At 46.7% G+C, this 17,414-nt stretch overlaps 1 protein-coding gene across 1 annotated transcript in view; it reads right to left on the minus strand.

The window, feature by feature from the left end:
• Positions 1-3,235: 3,235 nt before the first annotated feature.
• TES (testin LIM domain protein) overlaps positions 3,236-17,414 on the minus strand; it is a gene marked incomplete at its 5' end in the record, with an annotated part of 18,929 nt that continues 4,750 nt past the window's right edge. The window contains 3 exons of the mRNA XM_015415141.1: positions 3,236-4,081; positions 11,355-11,513; positions 15,640-15,855. Coding sequence (XP_015270627.1) covers positions 3,890-4,081; positions 11,355-11,513; positions 15,640-15,855 — 567 coding nt within the window. The remainder of the gene's footprint in view (positions 4,082-11,354; positions 11,514-15,639; positions 15,856-17,414) is intronic.

Raw genomic sequence — 17,414 nt, forward strand, 5'->3', positions numbered from 1 at the left:
TAAATCCAATCTCTTCTTCTTCTCCTATCCTTTGGAGAAAACTATGTACCAGTCACTGCACCCAGTCCCAAGATACATCCTCTTTATGCACTATCGCATACTCTCCTGTTTCAGATTTGGTACAAAGATCCCTTGAGTGAAGGTACCATTGCTGAGAATGTCATTTCAGATGTACAAAGAATTTTAAAAAATAGAGATAGAAATGTGTTTCCCATTCAAAAACCCAAATGTTTATGAGGCCAGTGTGGTACCGTGGTTAGAGTGTGAGACTAGGATGGGGAGACCCAGTTCTGAATCACTACTCTGCCATGGAAGCTTGCTGACCATGGGCCAGTCACACACTCAGCCTAACCTACCTTACAGGGTTGTTGTGAAGATAAAATGGAGACTGTTATAAATCAGTTTGGGCCCCTACTGGGGATAAAAGAGTGGTATAAATGAATTAAACCTACAAAATCATAGAATATTCTTAGGAGGACTGTCATATCAGTCTTTAAAATTCTGGACTGAAGCAGAAACACGAAAGGTAGTTTAGCAGCTAAGGCAATCAGCTGTGTGGGCAGGGTGGGGAGGGTGCTCCATTGGTACTGGGTAGCATTCACCTAAATCCTAGCTACTATACAGTCGGGGGGGGGGGGAGATTGGTGGGGCTCACCACCTCTCACAATTCAATGCAGGAAATGTGTTTTAAAATAAATAATTTTTCTAGATTCCCTCCTTTCTTCCCTTAAAAAAAGACAAAAGTGCTACAAACTATGAAAGTAGCTGACACCAAAGTTTATGTGCTCCTCCCCACCATGTATCCCATAGCTGCTATTGTTTTTTCCAATGGAGATGGACCATGGAGAAGTGGAAAACACATATGCAGTCATTTCTCTTTAAAAAAACCAAAAACCAAAGTATATTTTCTCTGGGTTCCCATGAGAACTCCCTTGCTTGGGGCACAATGCAAAACTTCCACATGCAGAACAGCATGCTTCCCTTAAGAAAAATTATGCACAGAGGATTGTCCAAGTGGGTGTGTAAAGCATTTGTCCTGTTCATGTGTGTGTGTTGGAACTTCTGAAACATGCCCATGGATTTGTGCTGTCAATATGGCATGAACATTCAGTCCTTAAATACTAGCATTTCTTTGGAAGATTTCAAGAACAAATCTATAATTTGTATGAGAAGCTAAAAATTCAGCAGACTCTCTTACAGAGTAGAGCCTGTTTGTACAGACTGTCTAAACACCATGCAAGGGAAAGTCCCAAGTTTCTTGACCACCCTCATACTGAACATTTTCAGCAATTATTCAGATTTCATTTGCCTTGGAAGCTATTGCCCCCTACTGGAAAAACAGAATCATTACAGTGATCAAAAGGCAAAATAAATAAATAGATGCTACTGGAACACTTCTATTCTATTTATAAACCTTCTCAGTCAAACTTGGCTACCGAAGCAGCTCACAAGAGTTTTAAAAATGCAAATTATATTAACATTTAATACAGATGTTCTTTTTAAAGGAGATTCTCAGCTCAGCTGGGCCCAGGAAAAATGAAGCAGTGCCTGGCTGCTTCCTGTCCTGCCTCTGTGGCCCTACTGATGGAAACTAGGAGAGGGATTCACAGCCGAAACTGCAACCAGGGCCTGATGGAAGAGAGGCTGGCTTCTTCCTGTTCTCTCTCTCTTGCAGTCCCATAGATGGCATATAAGACACTATGCTTCTATTAGACATTGCTATTTTTAATGTTTTTGTTGGGGTGTTACAATTCCTTTTTTGTGATAGTTTTTATTGTTTCTCACTGAAAGCCACCTCAGTATATGAACATTTTGAATGAACAAAGCTATGGAAATGGCCCCCCTCATAATGTTTTGAGAGAAATAATAAAGGCATAACGGATCTGTCTAAAAAACTGAACTGAAATTGTGCATAGTTTACACACCAAAAACTTGTTCGTTCATTTTGTCACAGTCTGCATGGCTGCCACAATTTGCTATGTACCTTTTTATGGTCTTGTTAAGAAATAGCAGTATGTTACTACCATTATGCTTCCTATCAGTCCTAAACTGAGTTATGCCTTTCTAGGTCCATTGAAATCAATGCTGTAGATTTGTTCAGGACTGCAGAGGACTGGACCAAGATTAAACTGGCCATTTCCACTGGTTCCCTCCTTCCTTCTGCAGACCCCTTCATGTTGTTCCTCGGGGTCCCCTATCCCTCAGGACCTGCATCTGTGGAAAGTGGAGGGAGGTTTTATTCTGAATCCAAACCACTGTACGTCATTTTCCTCAAAATTTCTAGGCCTCCTACCACATCAAGGGGGCACGTTTGGGGGTCTATTCTGAAAAACTGGAAATGTTCAAAAATTGTTGCAACCTCCAAGAACACATGGCTTTGGTTTCTGATGTTACAGAATCTATCAAAGATTTCATTTTTGAACAGTTTCACCCAGCATTTGGTTTTGTTGTAATTTATAGCTGATTTTGAATGGTGATGTGGGGGCTACATGGAATATGCAGCTAGTGGTGAAACCTCACCAGAGCACTTACTTCCCTTCCCCTGGTTGCTGTAGTCCCTAGCAACGTTTCCTCTAAGCTGTGGAGTCTTGTCTGCAAAAATTCTACTTTGTGAGCTACCGGCATTAAAGCTGTGAGCGAGCAATTTGGCTACTATATTAATTAGTTTGCTCTGGAGCTCTCCTTCCTGAGCTAAGACAAAAAAAGTGTGAGCCGGAGGCTTAAAAACTGTTAGCTAGCTCACACTAACTCAGCTTAGAGGGAACACTAGTCCCTAGGAGTCATTCTACCCCCATACTCTACTCCCAGAAAAGGCTGTGTAACTGACAATGCAATTCTAAACAGAGTCACACCCTCCTGAGCATTCTGTGGATTTTGAAGTGTAACACTGTTTACGATTGCACTGTTAGTCCTTCATTTTTTGAATGTATTCTTCTCAATTTGGGGTGGAAGCAAGCTTACCATGCTACAAATACGTCCTGGATATGGCTCCTCTGTATCAGCAAGTTCTTGTGCAAATTTAAATGTTTCCTGTTACTGTATATAAGACATTCAGAAAGAAAGACCAACTGTCCATATGAAATGTGACTGAGAGAAGCCAGATGTCATGGACAAAAAATACACATTTGCTTCTTGACAAAATTCAGTCTAATAGGATGCACAAGTAATTAAAAATATCATACAGTTTAAATTTAATGAATAATGAGAGCAATTTCATACAATAATCAAAGGCTGTGCCACAACAGAAAAGACTTTCTTTTAAAGATTTCAAGGAAAGTGGAAACCCTCTAAAATAATTCATCTTTATTATGTTAAAACTGCCATACAGCAGTGAGCAAGCCAACATGGTTTATTTCTGGATGGACTGTACCACTCCATAATACATTTGGGTTTCAAACGTTTTAATGCTGTTCCACACTTTAAAGACTTCCTGCAAATGTGTAACGAGTCAGAGACAGATTAACATGTTTTTTGTGCTAGTTCTGCATATGTTGGGAGATTTCATTCCCCCCCGTATGTCACTTCACTACAGCTTGAAGTGATACAGTCCAGCAGTAGACACATGATGATGTCTGTCTTGCTTTTCATGTAAGGCTTTCATGATAAACTAAGCTGCATCACACCCAAATTTGGGTACCCAGTGAAATTCATAGAAAATATTAAGCTTCCTACATTTGCAAGAATAAATCGAAAGCATTAAGAATACAGAAATGCTTAAGTACTAATCAAAAGCTATCAAGTGTGTAATGTAAAATCTTTGGCATTTGCCATGTTAGATTATTATGCCAGATTTTGTGAAAAATGTCCCAGAATATTACACCTGAACAGTAGAAATACAGAGGACTTTAAAGTAAGGCAAAGCTTTTGTTCCATCTGGATATTCTTCCACTTAGGACATCATCTTCTTCTTACACTCTACTGAGCAGAAGACCATTCCTTCCACTGGCATAAACTTCTGGCCAATAAGACACTTGCTACAACAAGAGCACAGGAAACACTCTGTGGTTGCATGCCAGTTAAAGTTGTTGTAGCTCACACGTTGAACTTCTGGGTCAATCGCATTGTGGCAACCTTGGCAGACCTGGTGAACAGATAAGGAAACCAAATTAATTATTTTCCACATTAACAGACATGTTCCACACTCAACAGAAGGTGTTCTGGCCGCAACCAGCGTCACATTCTTTATGAATAACTTTCAGAATCCAGGATATGGTATAACGTAAGATGAACTTTATTAAGTATTCACATAACTTAAAAATCAGTATTAGAAGGAGAAGGACTGACTTGTTGCTTCAATCATGACTCTGCTCAATCTGCTCTGATCCTCTAGGATCTATACAAATTAGCAGCAAAAATGGTGAACCCACTCAAGCACTCAGATATATAAGCAAACTAGGAATAATGCTTGTTGTGGAAATAAATACAATGAGCTCTAGAAAGAGACTCTGGGCGGGTGCCCTGGCCTTGGGAACTCAGTGTCAATTTGCTGTGGTGACCTCAGCAGGGTATAATGACATCAAGTCCACCATTTTCTCCGGAGGAACTGCTCTCTGTTACCTGAAGAACAGGTATAATTTTGAGTGATCGCCAGCCCTCACCTGGAGATTGGCAGCAATGGTTCCCCAGGAGAGAATGGCTGGTTTGGAGGGTGGAGTCTATGGCATTGTACCTGTCTGAGGTCCCACACCCCTCCTCAAACCTCACCCTCTCCAGGCTCCATCCCTCAAATCTCCAGGAATTTCCCACCTGGAGTTGGCAAACCTATCTCCTTCCCAGCAGATCTCCCAGTACAAAGAATACAAATTAGCAGCAAATGGGGGGGAAACCAGAATGGTGAACCCACTCAAGCACTCAGATATATAAGCAAATACACTCAGGCACTATAGCCAAAAATATACAAAAATACAAACAAGGCATAACAGCCAGAACCATACAATATCTCAGTGATACAATAGTAGAACAATTTTCCCAGTGATACAATAGACTATGCTTGTTTCTTATGATTTTATAAGTGGCCTTCTAGCAGGAACTCCTTTGCATATTAGGCGACACACCCCTAATGTAGCGAGTCCTCCAAGAGCTTACAGTAGCTCCTGTAAGAAGAGCTCTGTAAGCTCTTGGAGGATTGGCTAATTAGGGGCATGTTGCCTAATATGCAAAGGAGTTCCTGCTACAAAAAGAGCCCTAATAGGTTCATTAAGAAATAGGGATGGAATATAGTGTTTGACTAATACAGATAGGGGCTCTTTAAGTGTATTTGCAGGTGCCATCATTCAGGGTATTTATGTAAAGTACATAGCAGTAGAAGAGAGAGACTTCCTTAGCTTTGAAGCTCAGTGTCAGGTCTAAATATGAGAAATCTTCATAGGTAAGCTTTATTTCTGCTTACTATATTATAATACTTAGTGTCCTCATAATCAGGGCCGGCTCACTTGCTAGGTGTAGGCATTCACCTAGAGTGCGAGCCGGACCTTAGGGCGCCAGACTGGACCCGATAGGAGGAAGTGGCAGTGGTGGGTGCTGGGTGCAGCATCGCAGGGGGAAGCTATTTGGCATGCCGGGGGAGGGCAGACAGAGATGGCAAGAGAAAGCCTCGGCTGGAGGGTGCTTGGTAGCCCAGCGCCTCTCCGGCGGCGGCAACCTTCAGAGCCACCCTGGCTTGTTGGGCTGAGGGAAGCAGAGGGCACGACTTTGTGTTGCCTCCTTCCCACTGGGGTCCGCGGGGTGGCCAGCGAGAAAGCGCCCCAGGCCAAGTTGCTCCTCCGGGTGGCTGTCTGCGAGGGGAGGAGTCGGGTGGGTTCAAGCCTCATGTGGGTCGCAGAAGCAACAGTGGGTGAGTTGCTCCAAACTGCACTGCTGCCCTCCCCCCCACCCCAACAAAAGCCCCAACGCGTGGCGAGCCCATGCTGCCCGCCGCCTTGCCCGTGCGCCCTGTGCCGCCCCAGTCACACCCCTGCCAAAAGCCCTGCTCAGCCAGCCTCTGCTCACAACTTGGCAGCCTCTGCCCCGCCCACTCCCACCCCCTCCAAGCTCACTCTGGCGCTGCTGCCCCTATGGCTGCCTGGCCCTCCCCTCCCCACTGGACGCGTCTTGCCTGAATCAAATGACAAACATTCCGGGCTCCGGAGACGGAGAGTTTCCACAGAGACAGGAAACCTCTCTTGGAAACGATGGCCATGGGGGTGAAATGTGCAGAGAGGTCAATAGTATTGGGGAAAGTGCTGCCTCAAGCAGACCAGATAAGCCAAACTCGGAATCATCCTCACGTTTTCTCTTCTTTCCTCCTCCTCCCTCCATTCTCCCCCTTCTTTGTTCCTGTCGGCTCCTGCAGAGGCAGCGGCTCAGCTGGGGAGGCCGGCCAAGGCCGGCGCCGCTGCCTGCCTTGGCAAAGTGAGGCCGGCCAGCCAGCCCCTCGACGGTGGGCCAGCAAGGGTGGCGAGGCGAGGCGAGGCTCCTTCCCGGTCCAGGACCTGGGCAGCGGTGAGGCTAGCTTATGGTGCCTGGCAATGCTCCCTTCTAAGCTGTGGAGTCTTGTGAGCAAAAATTCTACTTTGTGAGCTCCTGGCATTCAAATTGTGAGCCAGCAATTTGGCTACTGCAGAAATTAGTTTGCTCTGGAGCCCTCCTTCCTGAGCTAAGACAAAAATGTGTGAGCTGGAGGCTAAAAAACTGTGACCTAGCTCACACTAACTCACCTTAGAGGGAACACTGGCGCCTGTGCCCCCCCCTCCCGGGCCTGTTTCTGGGAGGTTTCCAGGCCCCACCGGGAGGCTGGCATCATGTGGGGGCGCCACAAGCTGGCCTCGCCTAGGGTGCAGAAACACCTCGGGCCGGCCCTGTTCATAATCAGAATGTCACAATGGACATCAATCACCCATGCCAGTTGAACATCACTTTACAGCACTATTTTTGGTGCTTTTTTTACTTGGCACTGTCATGCCATATTGGAAGAAAGGCCTTCAGCAAAATTCAAATGGCTTTTGCTGGAAATGCCTCTTTACTGAAAAACCTTCAGGTAGGGTTGCCAGCTCTGGGTTGGAAAATACCTGGAGATTTTTGGGGTGGAACCTGAATAGGGCAGGGTTTGGGGAGGGGGAGGAACTTTAATGCCTCAGAGTCCACCTTCCAAAAAAGCCATTTCCTCCAGGTGAATTGATCTCTCTTGCCTGGAGATGAGCTGTAATCCCAGATCTCCAGTCACCACATGGAGGTTGGCAACCCTACCTGGAGGGCTTACTAGAAGCCTCCTAGACAATAAAATTTTTCTCCTTCCCCCCCCTTCATTTGAGATGGCTCACAAAATAAAGTAAAACAATCACATGATAGCAAATGTGGCGTAGCGGTTAGAGTACTGGACTGTGATCTGAGAGAACCAGGTTCAAATCTCCACTCTTCCATGGAAGAGCAACCTGGGTCCAGTCACAGGCTCTTAGCCCCATTGTGGTGAAAAGTGGGGTATAGATGACTAAATAAAAAAGTGTGAAAGATATCCAACGGCCATTAAGCAGGCCATAAAAAACAAGCCTCAGCTTAAAACAGCCTAAATTATATTAATGAAATGCTCCCCAGGTTAGAAGCAGGGCTGTACTGGGATGATCAGTCTCACTCTGCATTTGCCTTTGAAGGCAATCTTGTTTGTTTATTAAAAATGTTTTCAAACTTGCCTTTCTGTGACAGCACTTGTACCGGTTCACCATGATACTAAAACGGCACACAACTAAAATAACTAAGCATCCCACCCAACAGAAGACAGACAGACCAAAAAAAAAAAAAAAAGTACCCCTCCCCTAGTTACCAGCTGCACAGCACCTGGAACATGAACGGAAGTACTGGTCCAAAAGCCTTCCTTTACAGCTCTTGGAATGGCCTTCTTGAATGTGTTAGGAAGACATCTACTTTGCAAAGTCGGGAATCACACTGAGAAAATTTATGATTTGGCAGAGGCTACCAAACACCCTACAAGAGGGAATAATCAATAAGGAAACAGCGGGGAGCGGGGAACAGAATGAGTTTGTTTTCCTGCTCCAAAAACTCTCTATCCAAGTGACACTGCAGGCAGACCAGGCAAAATCTGTGGGATCGGCAATCTACTAGTTATGCACTCAGTGTCAGCCCATTACAGGGAGCGATTTCAAGAGACCTCCACTTGATGGCGATAGTGTGTAAACTGGCCCCTGTGTATTTCTTGAGAAGGTTATAGTGTTAGTAGCTCTGAATGCCACAGTCATGTGAAGTTATGCAGAAGACCATTTAGACTCGTCAAGGTAAATAAGAATGCCTGAGACTCCCTGAAATTTCTACAATGCTAAAAATATACACCCAATACATGGATGTCAAGAAGGACTCTGAAATCCAAAAAGCATATTCATTGTAACTCTACACAGTAGTTTACATTTAGGTACCCATGGCGGGGGGGGGGGGGGGGGGGGAGGGAGGTAAACACACCATTCTTTACTGAGCCAGACTATTATTGGCTGAGGTGATTCTACTCGCAAGCCAGATATGCATGTGCGTAAACCAAAGATCTTAAGAGAGTGACCTGAACAGAAGCTGCTTTGAGCTAAGCAGTCATTTCTACAGAAGCCAGAATGGAAAGGTTACAGCCACTTAGTGAAGAATCTAACAGGGAGCTTCTTCCGGACTTCACAAACTCCAGTACTGGGGACACTTCTGTACCATTCCATGTTCTTCTTCCACTGTCAAATGTTGTGCTGCCATTTATCAATACCACATGAAGAAGCTTCCAAATTATCCCAATCAAAAGCTTTAGCCCTATACCAATCCACAGCAAAAATCAAACAGACTACTTCTAAATAAATGTCCTTAGGACCCTGGTTACAGCTCAAGAGGGACCTGTTACAAAAATCTTCTTCCCTGAAACTGTGCATCATTTTTTTTATTCCAATCCAGTGAGATCAGAGACAGGATTATCTTTGAGCAACATTTGGACTGTTATAACAGAGTTTGTACCCATTTAGGGTGTTGAATGAGACAGTTCAGTGGCTCCATTCTAAGGTGATCAACCCATGCTGCTGTACCACTTCAGGAGGTATCACACCATTGAAGTAAACCCCATACAGAAGCATCCTCCTGCACACACGAAACTAACATGTAAGGGGGGGAAAGGCTATAATCTGTATCCCCAACATGCTAATCTTCCACATGGCTTCCCCTCCCCCATTGGGATCATTTAATCATGAGAGCCCACATATGTAGTCTGAAGTGATACAGTCTACATACAGGCTGGATACATTATCCATGGAGCAAATCAATGCTTAACTTCTTTATTTTCTTCAATTATCTTGGGAAATAACAATGGTATTTAAAATTAAAAGCAACATGGATCTGAATGGAATATAATTTTTTCATTTTAAATACCATGGGTTTTTTCCAAGATAATTGGAAGAAAATTAAGTTAAGTATTGGTTTGCTCCTAACATAACATTGAGCTGTATCAAGAGGATGACACCTTTCAATACAATAGGATTACTCCTGAGGAAGACTGGGACGAAATGAGCTTATATCCGGGTGCTCATTAAGAATGATGGACTTTCCCTTGTAATATTGTAAAGTTTTATCTATATATCTAATACACAAGTCGCCCCGTCTGTGCGGATCGCTAAATCCGCGCTCCGGGGCGACCTGGGGGGCAGGGAGAGTTTTGTGCACTCTTGGGGAGAGCAGCGAGGGGCGACGGCGCGGCTTCCCTCCCTCCCTCCCCTCCCGAAGCCGGAGAGCTGCTGCTGGTCACACAGGGCAGCGGGCAGCGGGAGAACGGCGCAGCTTCCCTCCCTGCCTCCCGGCCCGCCCGGAGTTCCTCGCAAGTCCCACGGAGCGGGAGAGGGGCAGCCAAGCGCAATGGTTCTCGCGCCGCCCCTTCAGGCCTCCAAGGGTCTGTTCTTGGGGGGGGAGACAGAGAATGGGGGAAAGACAGAGACGGGGGGAAGAGAGAGAACAGGGGGCGAGAGGGAAGGGGGAGAGACTCCCCCCCGCGAGTATCGCGGGTCCCCCCCTTGTTTATAATATAATATGATCTTTACTAAATATTCTAGTTATTCATATCACAGTGTTTGCTTGTATGTTCCATGGAATAATCATTTATTTGGTGAGAAAGTGCAATTAAAGAAAATATTTTGAAAAAGCGAAGCAAACACACATGTGCGAAAATGGGGGTAGGGATCCAAACTGCAGCATGATCTGATATGTGACAATACACATTACTCTGGATTTGAAATATTAAAAAAAACAACAGTGAGGGGAAAGAGGTAAGAAAACAATGTTCTCATATTAAGGTAAACTCTCTTAATCTGTATACTACCACCTCCAAAGTAGTGCTCACCAAAAAGACATACAATGGCTAACCTTTTGCAGAATGCAATGAACTGCCACACACACACACACACACACACACTACACAAATGGCAAGCAGCACAGTGAGAGAATGAGATATAGAGGATTACCTTCAAAGAACATTGTACACCCAAATGCACTAGACCTACTTCAATAAACTGCTTCATGGCACTTGTTAAGCATCACTCTCTTTTTCGTCTCTGCTCAGCTGACCACCAAAGCATGGCTACACAAGTGGATTTCCAACATACCCAAAGTACCCAAAGGCTTTATCTTGAAGTTTTTTTCAAGCTCTCTACATGCAGGGCAACGATGGAGGACTATGCAACTTGAACACGATGCCACTCACCCTGAATGGGTACTGGTGTTTTTGCATGCTATGCAAGAGGACTTTATGGGCTTTCTCCAGCTCCTTCAAACTACATTACCTCTGAGTCTTGCATTTTCCATATTCAGTGAGAATCACAATGCCCCATAGGGCATAGTTCAAAATGCTTTCTCCACTAGTTCCCCTTGTCTAAGAGGGCTCTTGAACAGCACTCCCACAAGCCACTTAACAAATAATGACTGGGAACTTGTATAAAAAGAAACTTTCCATAACCTCAAGCCTTAACATAAACAGGTCATGAGTCACTGTAAGGTCAAATGAAGTTAGGACATATACAAGTTGAAGTACTGATGAAACCAATCCTGGATACCACAATTAAATACAATGAAAATTGGCATAGGGTCAAGTTTTTTTAAAAAAAAAAATCCTATCCCTGATTCAATTGTATATGTGTTTAATTAACCTATGTTTAAAGAAAAATCAAGCATACACTGTACACAGATTGGGCACACATTCACTGTAATTTGTGATCAGGGCTTCTTCCCACTTCCTCTGCGCTTTGGCTGTGGTCCCTCAAGAAACTGTTACCCTGGGAAAGCTAAAGTAAAATACATTTGTACAAGCAACTAGAATTTACACTAGAACTGTGGATACTGGGCAACCTTGATTCTCTTACCACAGCATGGTTCTTCACGTAGCATGGTTTGCAGACAGGCTTTTCATTTACCATGACATAGATCTCTCCGGCCAAGACACAGTCGCAGTCAAAGCAGCAGAAGTGTTTCAGATGCCAGCTCTGACCTTCTGCCTGGGTGTACTCATTGCTGAATATTAGCTATGGGAGAAAGACAAGGTTATCAGACATCAGCCCGCAAAATTATTTTATTCTTCCAGGAATTTTAAAAATGGGAAATGTTCCCTCTGGCCAGGAGTTGTTGATTATGCTGTCATATAGACAGGCGCAAGCAGGTTTTGCCCACATTCAGTCATTTCCTGCACAGGCTCCCAGTTTCTGGAATAGCTTTCCTAAGTCTGTTGGGAAGGCATCCAATTGGTTAAATTTTAGGAAATTATATAAGACAGAATTGTTTAGAAGGGCTTTTAAACAAATGATGCTTAATTGACAGCCAAATCTGTGCTGAAGATGCTGATAATCTTATGATCTTCAATGTTGTCTCTGGTCCAGGAATTATACATTTTTAATGGCTTTGCTTTTAAACTACTGTAAGCCACCTTGAGTCCATTTGTGAAGAAAGATGAACTAGAAATGCCCTAAATAAATTAAGAAGTACTCCATTAGCAAAAATGAATTTATTTAAGACAATGTTTGCCAGTCCTTTCTAGGGACCTGTAAAAACCAATGTGTGCCAATGGAAGACTTTGACTAATGTCAAAGAAAAAGTAACACAGAAGTGCCACTAGACTAATCTATTAGTGAGAAACCTCATCTACTAAGGAAAATCACACGTACGCAGGGGTCATTTCGTAGAAAAAGAGCTAGGGAACTCATTAGCATAACTCATTAGCATATGTCACACCCCCTGACATCACCAGAAGTGTGTCATAAGGCCACACCCCCTGACATCACCGGAAGTGTGTCATAAGGCCACACCCCCTGCCTGCAGTAAATTTTAAGAGGATTCTAGCAACTTTATTCTTCTAGTAACGGTGGTTTATAGAGACCTTATGAATGGTGCCAACATAAATCATTGTTTCAAATGGATTGTATGGACCATCATGATAGCAGAAACACCCACTTCCAAGATGGACAAAGCTTCGTGGCACACCAACAACCTCACCAGAAAGCTTGTGGGCACAAAGTGCAGACGCTGAGTAACAGACAGCGCAGATCATCAATCAAAATGCACAGTTACTCAAGAAGAGAAAAGAAGAGAGTTGGATTTATACCCCACCCTTCACTACCCGAAGGAGTCTCAAAGCGGCTTACAATCTCCTTCCCCTCCCCACCTGTGAGGTAGGTGGTGCTGAGAGAGCTCTTTCGAGAACTGCTCTGAAACAACTTGTAACTGACCCAAAGTCACACCAGCAGCTGCATGTGAAGGAGGAGTGGGAAATCAAACCCAGTTCTCCCAGATTAGAGTCCGCGCTCCTAACCACTACACCAAACTGGCTCCCAAAGAATCCTTTCGCCACTCTTCCCCCATCATGGGAACAACCACCTACCCACTGCGGGAGATTACGGACCCTGGTGAGTTACACTTTACATCTAAGGGTGAATGTGTGTAACTCCAGTTCCCTCCCACCCACCACCCACTTTAAGCATTTTAGCTTCCTCTCAAGCTTGGGGGGAGGGTGATAAGTGGAGGAAGAATCTAGAGTCAGGCAGGGGGGAAAGTAAGATGGACACCTCTTACAGATCAGCCAACAAGGCCGGTCTCATGCTATGCTCCCAATTTCAGAGTACGGACGGGGCCTTTTTGGTATCAGCACCTTGAACGCAGGATCCCCTCCCACAGATCTTGACCCAGCATCCAACTTATTTCCGTTTCAAGCAGTGTTCACATTGGGCTTGTGGCAGATTCATGTCCTTTACTGTGGTTATGCTGCAGGCCCAGGGAGAGACCGCAAAGATCTTGTTTACCTTCCAGCGAAAGCAGAACAGCGTGTGGGAGTTTATGCTAGAATTAAAATCTCTGAAGGGGCATAATTGTCCCAGGGCAGATGCTGTCCTGGCAGCCCACTTCAGCGGCCTGTGGCCAGGATCCAACGGGGCAGGGGAGACCTCTGTGGCTGAGCCCCCCAGGGGAAAAAAAAGGATTAAACTGCAGTAAAAGTCACTGGAGAAGGCTGTGGTTAAATGCAGTGTTCCCTCCAAGCTGAGTTAGCGTGAGCTAGCTCACGTTTTTTTAGCCTCCGGCTCACCCAGTTTTGTCTTCACTCAGGAAGGATGGCTCCAGAGCAAAGTAACTGATGCAGGAGCCCTATCGCTCACTCACAACTTTGATGCCAGGAGCACACAAAGCAGAATTTTTGCTCACAAGATTCCACAGCTTAGAGGGAGTACTGGTTATAAGCACATTTGAAGTGGCTTTCTACTGAATCAGACCTTTGGTCCCTCAAAGTCAGCCGTGCCGGCAGCGGCTCTCCAGCGTCACAGGTGGAGGTCTTTCACTTCCCCTATGACCTGGTCCTTTTGTAATTGGCTCTTTTTATCTAGTGGGATTCTTGCATCTGTAACAACTTCTCGGGAAGCAGAAATTCAACAGGGCCTTTCTAGGCACTCAAAATGCCCTGCAAGGAAGCTGTTGAACGTTGCCTGTAACGCAGCTGACAGAGAAAAGGCAGAGCGCCTAGATGAGGCATGACGTGAACACACCTCCCTCAGAGAGCTGGAAAAGGGCGGCTTTTTCAAAACAGCGAAAGACGGAAGAAGTTCATCATCCTGCCAGTCCCACTGTATTCAGTGCCTGGGACTGAATTTCGCAGCGCAAAGCACGCCTCTCTAATCTCTGGAGCCAAAACGAGGGCAGAACCCTCCCGTCTCAAGGAAGCCACAACTTTCCTTCAGAGCCCTTTCTGCCTTTTGTAGGCATGGTGTGGATCCGCTGGGGCGGGGAGACCCTCCAAGGAGTTCACCGAAAAAAAGCCTTGCTAGATCAGAATCCACCCAGCCCCACAGAGCTCCGAGAAGCTCTCCAACTGGGTAAGGCAAGCCGGCGGCAGCCTTCGCTAGTGGTCTGCCCCACTCCGAGCCACAGATAGATTGCCTCTGCACATGGAGGTTTGGGCCAACAGGGGCGCGCGGGGGGGGGGGGAATTCTCAAGTCGCCTGGCAACTGCGAGGACAGTTGGAGGGAGGGGGGGTCGTCGGAATTGCCAATTTAATTCTGATGCCTTTGCTCCTCCGACCTGCAGCTGCCCTGTTGGGGGCGGCCAAGCCCCCCTTGCCTGGGGCACCAGCGGGAGCCTCTCTCCTGGCAGCTCTGCCGGAGGGGGGAGGCAGCAAACAACGGGAGGCGAATCAGAGCGGAAAACGCCGTTTTCTGAAAAACCTCCCAGGCGCCCCACTCACATCCAAGATCATGGAGGCGCCTTTCCTCTGCTTGGGGACGCAGGCGGCATGTCTGGTGGCCTCCTGCAGGAGCTCCCGGTCAGGGAGAATGGTCTGGTCGCTCATCTTGGTGACGATCCAGCGGAGCAGCCCGTCCAGCCCGCCGATCTGTGGCTGCTGTTTGCGGAGGAGCCTCTCACGGCAGTGGCGCGTCGCTTGCTCACACATCTTTTACGAGAGCCTTCATGCTGGAGCCGGGGGTATTCCCTCCCACCTACCTTCCTCTTCAGCTTCCTTTCTTGCTGCTAGAGCCTGTATTGAGGATGCGCTGTGTGTTACCATCCCGGTGAGGAGTGCGAGGAAGCAGTCCGGAGCGACCGGAAGCTGGGGGTGGGGCTTCGTCATGTGCCCCGCCCCCCGCACCTCACCTGGGGGAACGGCGATCCCCCGCGTTTCCTCCCGAAATGACCCCTGCATGTATGGCTGACCCATTGGGTATCACACATGGCAGAGGCAACATTGCTCTGCAGCAGTGTTCCTTCTAAGATGAGTTAATGTGAGCAAGCTCACAGTTTTTTAGCCTCCAGCTCACCCATTTTTGTCTTCACTCAAGAAGGATGGCTCCACAGCAAATTAATTTATGCAGTAGCCAAATCGCTAGCTCACAACTTTAATGCTCACAGAGTAGAATTTCCGCTCACAAGACTCCACAGCTTAGAGGGAGCACTGATCTATGGCACGCTTAAACTAGGGCAGGAGCCCTCATAGACAGCGCTTGCACTGAACTCTCATGCACCACTACTGCCTGTAGCAGGCCATCACTTTGCAAGCTTCCAAGGAGAACTGGACTAAATTGATCCCTGGCCTAATCCAACAAAGCATTTCTAATAGGCAAAGATTTCATGGAATGAACTTAGGGGAGGATAAACAAAAGGGGAATTCTGCTTACCTCATCGCATCCAGCACAGCGAGGTTTTTCACTGTCACAGTAGTGTCTGCCACAGTACAGCTTGCCATTCTTCCAGAAGTAGATCATATCTACTAGGAGTTCACCACAGGTACAGCAGACAAAACAAACAGGGTGCCAGAGCTTGTCATAGCCAGCACGTTCGGCATAGACAGCTGGGTCTCCTTCCTTCATGTTCAGCTTGCATCGGAAACAAGACTGCAATGAAACCACAGTGTCATGCTGGGCTTTCTGGAGGAAACTTGTGTGTATAAAGAATTAGTTTACTGAAATATATAATGATACTGGGTCTGGGTACATTTTTACGCTAAGCTATTCAATAGAGGACAACTGTTGTAGTAAACATGTTTAGCTAGCATAATAAGGTCTTCCCTAAGAAATGTTATGTTGCATTCAAAAAGCATAGGGAACCAATTAAAAGCAACAAAATGGAAATATGATGAGCTGAATTCCACATGGAGCAACTTTTTAATCTCAATAATACCATTGAATATTAGTAATGCTTGAGTTATGCTAGTACTCATTATGTGGGAATAGTATGCACGGCTTCCTTTTCAGCAAAATGAAGTGAAAGGTGATACTGATGTTTTGATGGGAAAAACATGTTGTTGCTACCATATGAAATGGAAGAACCAGGGGACGTTTGGGGCCGGAGCATGCTGGAGCATTGCTCCACCAGCCCAGGTGGCAGCAAGCCCCACCCCCAGCTCCCCAACCCACGCGCCTGCCTTCCCCCCTGAGGCTCTTCACTTTTGCAGAGAGACTTTTTTAAAAAAAAAATCCCTGGCTTCCCTGCCCAAGCTCCTTCAGGTGCCCCACAGCCTAGAGAAACTGGGGCAGGGAAGCCAGTCATGACTACCTCCATGCCCTCCCCGTTTCCAGCCATCCCGGCACGGCAGGTTGGCTGGAGACAGGGAGCGCATGGAGGCAGACATGCCTGCCTGCCCGCTGAGCCTCTCTGCTTCTGCGGAGAGACTGGGGGGGGGGGGTTTAAATCCCTGGCTTCCCTGCTGGAGTTCCTCCAGATTCCCCGCGGCCGCAGGGCACCTGGAGGAGACCAAGCCGGGAAGCCAAGCATGAATCCCTGCCTCCTCTTCCTTCTCCAGTGAGCCTACTGTGACGGGCTCGCTGGAGAAGGAAGAGGAGGCGGGGAGACATGCCCTTTCAGCTTGTCTCTCCCCGCCCAGCCTATGGGAGCCCAGGGCAAGGCTGAAAGGGGCTTGAATCGAAGAGATCCGAGCCCCGTTCAGCCTTCTCCCCCCCCCCCAAGCCTGCGGGAGCTGATGGCAAGGCTGAAAGGGACTTGAATCTAAGAGATCCAAGCCCCTTTCAGCCTTCTCTCCCCCCCCAAGCCCGCTGGAGCCAATGGCAAAGCTATGTGTAATGGAACAGTCTGCTCTTCCCTTAATATCTGTCTGATTTAGTTTGGTCCTCTTGCAGTTCTTGTTTTACTTTCATTTTTATATGCTGAATGGACCTGAGAACGGGTGGCTGAAGAGAGGTAGATTCAGGGGGATCACGGGGGATTGCAGTTCCCCCGGGTGAGATGCGGGGGGCGGGGCACATGACGAACCCCCGCCCCCTGCTTCCGGCCGCCCTGCTTCCGGCCCTCATTCAGCCAGGAGGAGGCAGGAGAAGAGGGAGGGTAAGTTGCTTCCTCCCCGCCTCTCCCCACTCCTGCCTGCCTGGGGCCAGGGAGGGCCTTCATGGGGCTTCCTTGCACTCCTGCCGGCCTTGCAGGTCCACCGCCGGGCCCC

Source organism: Gekko japonicus, unplaced genomic scaffold (assembly GCF_001447785.1).
Source record: "Gekko japonicus isolate JY-2015 unplaced genomic scaffold, Gekko_japonicus_V1.1 scaffold1823, whole genome shotgun sequence".
Classification (NCBI taxonomy): domain Eukaryota; kingdom Metazoa; phylum Chordata; class Lepidosauria; order Squamata; family Gekkonidae; genus Gekko; species Gekko japonicus.